At 33.8% G+C, this 9,015-nt stretch overlaps 1 protein-coding gene across 1 annotated transcript in view; it reads right to left on the bottom strand.

The window, feature by feature from the left end:
• LOC105534982 (dynein heavy chain 14, axonemal) overlaps window positions 1–9,015 on the bottom strand; it is a gene marked incomplete at its 3' end in the record, with an annotated part of 322,900 nt that overhangs the window by 204,524 nt on the left and 109,361 nt on the right. Inside the window, exons 11-14 of the mRNA XM_011973918.1 lie at window positions 8,736–8,858; window positions 7,918–8,104; window positions 6,986–7,062; window positions 1,667–1,838 (exon numbers count right to left, since the gene is read on the bottom strand). Coding sequence (XP_011829308.1) covers window positions 1,667–1,838; window positions 6,986–7,062; window positions 7,918–8,104; window positions 8,736–8,858 — 559 coding nt within the window. The remainder of the gene's footprint in view (window positions 1–1,666; window positions 1,839–6,985; window positions 7,063–7,917; window positions 8,105–8,735; window positions 8,859–9,015) is intronic.

Raw genomic sequence — 9,015 nt, 5'->3', positions numbered from 1 at the left:
AAAAAAAAAAAAAATAGAATGTATAAGACCTAGTATTTGATATCACAACAGGATGAATATGAATATGAAAAATGACTATGAAATTCCTACATATCTGAACTTATGGTATATATAACTAAAGCAGCACTTAGAGGGAATTTGAAAATCTTACAAGCTTATATTAGTAAAAAGAAGAAGAAAACAAATGAATTAGACTTCTTACTAAAAAAGCTGGAAACAGAATAAAAACACAAAACCCAGAAGAATAAGGATATTTTAAAAGTTTAAAACAGATACCAAAGAGTTTGGAAACAGATAAAAGATATATTAAATGAATAGAAAGAAGGCTAGTTTTTTGAGAAAAAATAATATATCAGATAAACTGTTAGATGATGTAATCAAGGAAGAAAACACAAATTAGGAAAATAAGAAATGATTGAGAAAATAATCTCAGAAACATGAAACTGAAAGAATCTTAAGATAGTGGTTTGTTCAACTCTATATTCATATTTTAAAACTTGAATGAAACGGGAGTATCTGTCTTATTTAACAAAATTGATACTAGAAGAGACATAAATTTTGAATTCATAAATTTTAGATTTAATTTTACAGATTAGAACCATGAAAGAGCTTTCCTCTCATAACTCCTGGTCCAGATGGTTTTCAAGGGAGTCTTTCAAACTTTCCTACATCACCTAATGAATGGTCTTTCTGTGTGTGTAAGTTTTTCATGTGTGCTCAGAAATAATATGAATTCTGTGCTTGTTGTGTATAAAGTTACGTACATGCCCTATTAGTTATATTTAAAGAACAAATAATTATGAAGTGGTTTGTTTTCTAAATAAATTTAAAAAAATTTTTTTGAAGACAGGTTGGGTTTCAGGGAAAGGAATCAACATGTTTAATGGCCTGAGACCTGATAAAATCCTGGAAAAGTTAGAGAACAGAAGCTCAAGGTAGAAAGAACAGGGAAGAAAGGAAGAGATGGAGGAAGGAAGAACAGGATATACTGAAAAGACAACCTGGTTCAGCAGATTGTGAAGGGCATTATATGCCAAAATACTTAATTTCAATTTTGTACTGCAGGCAACATTAATCCAACAGTTGCTTTGCTAACGTGATCAAATGTATATTTTAGGAAAACAACTCTGGTGGCCATATGGGAAAATATTGGAATGCAGGGTGTGGCAGGAAGCTATGTAAAAATATTAACAAGAGACATTGAGTTCTTACCTAGACTAAGGCAATGACTGTGAGGCTATAGGCATAAAAGAAACAACAAAGGTCTTTATCATTATAATATGTAATTTTAATAATTACAAAATATTTACAATTTAAGTTTTTTCATAACGCTGATCTAATTTGATTCTCTAGGCACCCTTTCAAAGTGGGAAGAACAGAAACTATTATCCTCATTTCAAAAGATGAAAAAATTGAGAAACAAAATATATAATGATCATCCTTGCCTAAAGGTACACAGTTCATTCTTATTTCCATTAGGACATAATATACTGAAAGCTCTTTTTTTCCCCAAGGGGCACTATATATCTCCAAGTGTTTTTATCCCCTCAATTACCACATGAATACGTAATTTAGGAAGAACTGTAATATTTTTAATCCACATCTAGTTTCGTAATTGATATTCCACATCCAAATAAGCGGTGATGATTTTCAAAGGTCTTTTTACCTCCAAGGCAAGTTGATTTACTTTTAAAACTGTCACTTCTGGAAAAATATCTCCTATAATATTTTCAAAAAGTGGGACATCTTCAGGAGGACATTTTGGCAAACTAGCTTCTCTTATAGCCTCGATAACAATCAAGGTTTCATCTGCTTCAGAAAGATTGTCACTGGTATCACTTTAATGGCAGAAGAAAACAAACATAGAGAACAAATTAGCGAATCTGCTTTGCAGACATTAAAGACCACTAACATTCTTTCTTAGGGGTGGCTATTCCAACGTCCTTCCCTCCTCTCTCTCACTGGATAGCAGCCATATGGTTTGGGTGGAATTAATAAGATCCCCAGCTCCAGAAATAGGCTCTGACTGGTCTAGAACAATAAGAGCAACACCAATCCCCAGACACCGAATCAGGGAAAGTTACTATATCAGTAAGGGTTTTTAGTTGCAAATAACAGAAATGAATTTAGGCTAATGTAAAATAAAAAAATAACACACTGATTTATTTAAACATCTCTAGGAGGGCCAGAACTAGGCTTGCAAGCTATCCAGCTGAGAACAATGGCCAAAATCATCTACGGAACTGGTCTTATGAAAACATGTCTATCATCAATGGATCCCGATAGCAGTGACTGTCATACCAATACATGACTGATGCTGGCACTAGAACTGTTCACTGCCTCTGCTATTTCTGGTAAATGGCTATAGCTACTGCCACTGCTGTCACCTTCAGCAGAATGGTCTCTGTGTGTATCCATTTCTTTTTTCACTAGCTTCAGGTTCAGATTCTAATGCAGCTGTGTCTGACTTGCCAAGGTTGTATGTCAAAGCCACAGTTACAAGAGAGTTTGGAAAATCAAGTATATGGCATAACAAATATTCACTAAAGTAACATAACCTCAGCTCTAGTCAATCAGTCTATCGCAGTCACTTGGACACAGTGACTCAAGGGTAGACAAGTGACGAGTCCACTCAGAGTAAAATTCAGGCCTTTAGTTCAGTAATATGGACAGCCCCAGTTATTATTAGAAGGTATCATGCCACCAAAAACGAAGCCAGCCTGAAAGCAAGCCAGTGTATGGAGGACTGCAGTACTGAGAATATCTCAGACAAATTAAACTGAAACCTTAGTCAAAGTGATCATACTCTGCTCCATCTCTGGATTTTCTGATTGGATAAAAACAACAGTTCCCTCTACTATTTAAGCCAAATTGAGTTTTCTGTTAATCATAACAAAAGCTTACTAAGTTATACTACATATGTTACTCTATAATAACAATATTTCACATACTAAACACTTCAGCATATATTGTATAAACATGTAATCAGAAGAAAAATAACTATACATGCTATGATACCATATTAGAGATAGAAAGGAAGAGATAGAAACCGTTCCCTGCAAAGGTGTCCAAACGTTTATCATTTCTTTGTGAGAACATTCAAAATCTTCTTTTCAGGTTATTTTGAAATATATAATACTGTTAACTACATATAGTCACCTTACACTGCAATAGAACTGAAAACATTCCTCCTATCTGTAATTTTGTACTGATTGTATTCCTATAACCACTCTATTATTACAATGGGAGAGTTATATTGGGTTGGAATTGACTTTAGTCATTTACATTTCCCTGAGAATACCTCGTTGAGTCTTCTGAATGTATTTTGGCAAAGAGAGGGCAAGAGTCCACTTGAAGTCAAAGGGAGGGGGCCACATCAGAATGGAAAAGGGTTCCAGACTTTATTGCTGGGGTCCTAGGGAATGACAATGGCCTTTTAATATTTGTTTTCAAGACAGATCTTGCTTTATCTTAAAGGAAAATGAAAAAAATCAGGGAAGACCAATATGTCTGGTAGTAGGGCAAATGTTAAATATACATATGGAGAGAAAATAGCTTAAATAAAATATTATAATATTGTTACAATATGCTGTTACTGGACAAAGGTAGCACCTCATTAAAATATTACAAAAAAGAGTAATTTTGGAAACGGCATGTGAAATTACCAATGGGTCTATCTGTCATAGCTTAAGAATAAATAATGAAAGCTTTAGATTAATGTCAACATCTAACTAAAATTTAAGAATAAGATACCTAATGTAACTTTGTTGCACCCATTATGATTGTCTTCATGATACCACTTTTTTGGAATTAGTTGAGACCCACTTTGTGGCCCAACATTGTGGTAAGGACCATAAATCTTTTAAGTGGATACTTGAAGAGATGTTAATTCTCTAGATGTTGCCAAGAAAATCTTTCCTACCACAAGGGTCTTGGACTTAAGCTATTGTATAATTAGTTTGTTTTCTAAACAAAAAGATTTGGAAAATTATTTTAAAGGAAAGAGGGAGAAAACTGCTTCTTTCCCTTAAAAGAAAAAAAATGCCCCCTACAAAGGCACATTCACTTTTTAATCCCCAGAATCTGAATATTATTTAATATGGCAAAAGAGGTGATTGAGGATTTTAAGAGGAGCTTATCCTAGAGTATCCAGATGTAAATAAAATCACATGTATCCTAACAAGAGACAAAGAGATGCAGGGACACACAGAGGAGTGGGTGATGTGACGATGTGTTTACCTTTGAGTCACTGTGTCAAGTAACTGCCATACACTGACTGACTAGAGCTAAGGTTATGTAACTTTAGTGACTATTTGAAAACGTTCGGTTTCCTGTAGTTTGAAGGAACAATAACAGATTAGAGTGCTGTGGTCATAAGCCAGGAAATGCAGGCAACCACCAGAAGCTGGAAGAGGCAAGAAATGGAATCTGCCCAAGAGTCTCTGGAGAGAAAGCAGCCCTACTCACAACCTGGATGTCAGACTTCTGGCCGCAGGTCTTGTGAGGAAATACTTTTCTGTTATTTTAAGACACAACTTTGTCATAATTTTATAAGGCAGCCCAAGGATATTAATACACTGCTTTCTGTTTTAATTTAAACACCCTGAAAGTATATTTGAGAATTAACATTAAGTTCTTCCAACATGAGCTAGAAAGAAAAAGTAGAAATAAAAGGGAGGGATGAATTACTATGCTAGGGAAATGAGACAAATTTGTAGTATTCTTGGGTGGCTAAGAAATATGGTCAGAGGCCTTAGGAAGAATAGGGTGGGACAGAAGGAAAGGAAGAGACAGGGAAGGGAAGAGGAAACAGGTAAGAACAATACTTATTATTTTGGTGTCAAGAAGGGTGAAGAAACTTTCAAAAAGTAAAATTGTCTAATATTAATTTTTTGGTTGTTCACTGTGCTTTACTCTGATAACAAAAAATTCATCAACCCTCTTAAAATATAGTCATCTTCATACAATCACATGGCTTCTGTGGTACTTTAAAGGAATCAAAGAAATGGAGCTGTCACATTTAGGGCAGCACAGACTAGAGAGAAGGGAGCTGCTTTCAGTGGCAGGAGACAGTTTCCTGTATACTGGAAACGGAAACTCTAATTGAAGGGTGCCCATGAGAACTTTAGATTTCCTGTCATTTGAAGACAATCAAGTGCTTTGAATGGAGAGCAGTACTACTTTCACTGGAATACTTATGTAAAGAACTAGGTGACTATAGGACTATAAAATCCAGAGGACTTGAGGACATCAGGGAGCTATACTTGAGTTTCATATATGAGTGCCATTTATCTTTATTAAAAAATCATAAAACATTTAACAACAGACACCTATTTACATGCCATCAATATTATACAGGCCATTTTGCAGTATATGCCTCAGTTCTTTTATTTTTAAGAAATAAATTATTACAGCTTTATCCCCTATCCTTTGCTCTCTTTTTTTTTTATTGTATGTGTATGTATCTGTAAGCAATCCATATTATTATGTTTTAAAAGGGAAATAGTTAACATGTTGATATATCCTTTTGCAACATATTTATCTTTTTATTTCATTTTAAATAGGCAGTACAAGAATATAGCCCCAGTCATACCAATATGAAAAGGTATATCTTGTCCCTTTCTACCCAGAAAGGAAAAAGCATGTCCGCTTCCCTACAGTTTCACCAAGGTTTTGCCCAACTTTGTATTTTTGCCCATCTGTTAAGGGAAAAACAGAATTTCAGTGTCATTTTAATTTGCATTCTTTCATTATGAGTGGGGTTGAGTGTACTTTCATATACTTAAGGCACTTTTATATTTCTTTTTCCAAGAACTATCTGTTGATGTCTTTTGCCCATTTTCCTGTTGATTTTTTCCCCAAATGTTTAGAAAATCTTCATATATTAAGAGGATAAGCTATGTGTAATATGAGTTACAATTTTTTCACTAGTTTATCAATTGTCTTTTGACTTCAAAAAACGTACTTTTGACCATTTATAAATCTTTTCTGTTGTGGATTCTAGATTTAGAGTCTTAGTTTTAAAGATCTTCCATACTCCAAGAACAAAGGACATTTGTTTCTTCAAATACATTTAAATTTTTTACATTTAAATTATTTTAACCTTTTAGAGTTTATCCTAGTAAATGATGTGGACAATGGTTCCAACTTGATCTTTATCCTGATGGCTGTTTAGTTTTCCCAGAAGCATTCATTAAAAAGTCTATTCTTCCCCATGGATTTATGATATAATAAATGCCCAAAGCATATAGTTCTATTTTTGGACCTTCTATACTGTTCCAATGGTTTGCTTTTCTACTCATGAGCCAGTACCACAGTGTTTTAATTATTGAAGCTTTGTTATATGTCTTAATACATAAAGGGATATCTCCCCTTCATTGCTCTTGCTTTTTAATATTTTTCTAGCTAGTCTCATTTTTCCATGTGAACTTTAGGACCAGCTTGCCTAAAAACAAGCAAATTAACAAACTAAATATCCTTTTAATATTTTACTGAGATTGCATTTCCATTTGTAAATTAATGTTTAGAGTATTTAAATCATTATGATGTTAAGTCCTTTAAGATGTTATGATTTTATTAATGTGGTATATTATTTCATTTAAATACATTTTCATTTTTTTCAATCCTGTTTTAAAGTTTTCCTCATTTGGGTTTTACACATTTGTCACATAGGTATATTCATATAGGCTTTACATTTCTCATTGAGTTATTGTTCTTCTAAATGAGGTCTTTTGTTCTAGTGTATCTTTTATTATCTAAAACACTTTTTTTTAAAGAATAGGCTCTCTATTGGGAAAAAGTACTCTGATTTTGTGCATTTTTTCTTACTCTTCCTTCATATTCTTAAATAATCTCTGCCTTACTTTACTATGACAGTCTAGGGGGCTCCTTGTTTTAACTTGGCATCATCACCTGTAATTCTACAAATTATTTTCCCAGCAATATATAACTGCCCTTTGACCTAACAATTCAAAATTCAACTGACCATTTAAACTCCCGTTTCTTCGTTCCAGCCATTATTAAAACTATCTTCAGAGATCTCAAGCCAAAATTATAATGATCCTATCAAACATTAAAATATTTGAATTATTAAAGTTTCTAAAGAAAAAATGTGAAAACAAATTACAGGTAATCTATGCTATGCAGGGAAACAGTGATATGAATCCAAAAAACCCTTGGTTATACTGCTAATGCTCTCATTTATCTCCCAGAGTGATGCTCCCAAAGTCTCACTCTTAAAGACTAACAAATATTAAAGGTGTTAAGAAACATCAGTATCTGAATTAAGTTTTCTTTGAACTAGAATGAGATAAATTGAAAGAAAATTAAAAGAGGAGGACTTTTGGAGAAAATGTGGTTAGCTGTCCAAACCATTTTGCATTAGCAACAAATACTCTGGCATATGCTAGAACAATAATTGTCAAAGTGTAGAACCTAGATCAGCAGCATCAGTAACAGTTTAGAACTTGTCTGAAATACAAATTCTTGAACCCCACACCAGATGTACAGAATTAGAAACTCAGGAGTAAGGCCCAGCATTTTGTGTTTTAACAAATCCTCCAAATGATTATGGTATAGAATAAAGTTTGAGAATAATTGCTCTAGATATTAACTTCCTTGTATGGAAAAAAATAGTCCGTAATTTAAAAATAACAAATGGTCAATTACTCTTTCCGGATCTTGGAGGAAAGACTTAGAATCTTGAATGATTTTACAGTTTGCCTTATATGAAGCTCATACATGGACTTCACATGTTGACGGAAATTCTAGTTCCATTATTTTGATGTGTTGATAGGAATTCTAGCTCCCTTCTTTGGTATAGTCCCAGGTCATCCCTGGACCAATACCAGAAAAGTATTACTTAAAGTTATTTTTATATAATCACCTTTAAATATTTTGAGAAAACTAGCTATTTACCTGTTGTGAGAGCTGTTTGCACGCTAATTCATAAAGGTTAGTTAACTTTTCAGAGAGTGACTTTGCAGATTTGAAACCAAATGAAAACAATATTATTTCAGCAATCATTTGATAATGGGGCACCATCATTGCCACTGGGCGAAACAGAGATTTTAAGTTATCTGGGAGCTCTACTCCACCTTTGTATCTGAAGAGGAAAAGAAAAACAAACAATAAAAACACCACTTTTCAATTTTTCAAATAAGGAATCACATACTTTTCCCCAAAATAATCATATTGGTGTTCTATGTGATCTTTATCTGAAAATTAGTTTATGAGATAGTTTTTACTGTAACCTTTCATCTTACAGAGCTTCTTGGTTTATCATATTTTCTTCCTGTTCCTCCTCCCACAATTTACCTCATATTAGTTCCCTCTGATTCTCTGGACAATTACAGCATTCAATCAGATATTTACTGAATCTGCCCAACCTCCACTCCCTGCAACCACTATTGTCTTATTCCTCCTGCCACTCTCATCAGTTTTTCTGCCTGTGTCTTCTTTGTGAAAAACTGCTGACCCTTTTCCTTTCTCTCTGGGTATTCATGAAGTAAAAATATGTCTTCATCAGTAGCTTAATGAATGTGAGATTATCCTTATCCATATGAACAGGTGCAGAGTACAGCTGTTCATAAATGGTGTGGGGAATGCAAGTGTTCAGAGGATGATGGAGGCAGATGCATGCACGGATGCAAATGTCAAGCAACTCCATCTGTAGATAAGATTTAAGAAAATGATTTTTGTCTGTGTCTGTTCCCACTATATTCAGTGATACTCACCTGGGATTCATGGTGATAAATACTGCACAAGACATATTGATACGAATTTCTTTTCCTTCCAGTACAAATCTAAAAGACATTATAGTATTCATCACTAGCACTGTTTTCTCTAGTTCAAAGTACGTTTTTTTTTTTAAATTTATTTATTATTATTATTATACTGTAAGTTCTAGGGTACATGTTCATAATGTGCAGGTTTGTTACATATGTATACTTGTGCCATGTTGCTGTGCTGCACCCATCAACTCGTCAGCACCCATCAACTCGTCATTTACATCAG

The sequence above is a fragment of the Mandrillus leucophaeus genome, unplaced genomic scaffold (assembly GCF_000951045.1).
Source record: "Mandrillus leucophaeus isolate KB7577 unplaced genomic scaffold, Mleu.le_1.0 Scaffold1005, whole genome shotgun sequence".
NCBI lineage: Eukaryota > Metazoa > Chordata > Mammalia > Primates > Cercopithecidae > Mandrillus > Mandrillus leucophaeus.
This window is presented reverse-complemented; position numbering and strand designations above follow the sequence as displayed.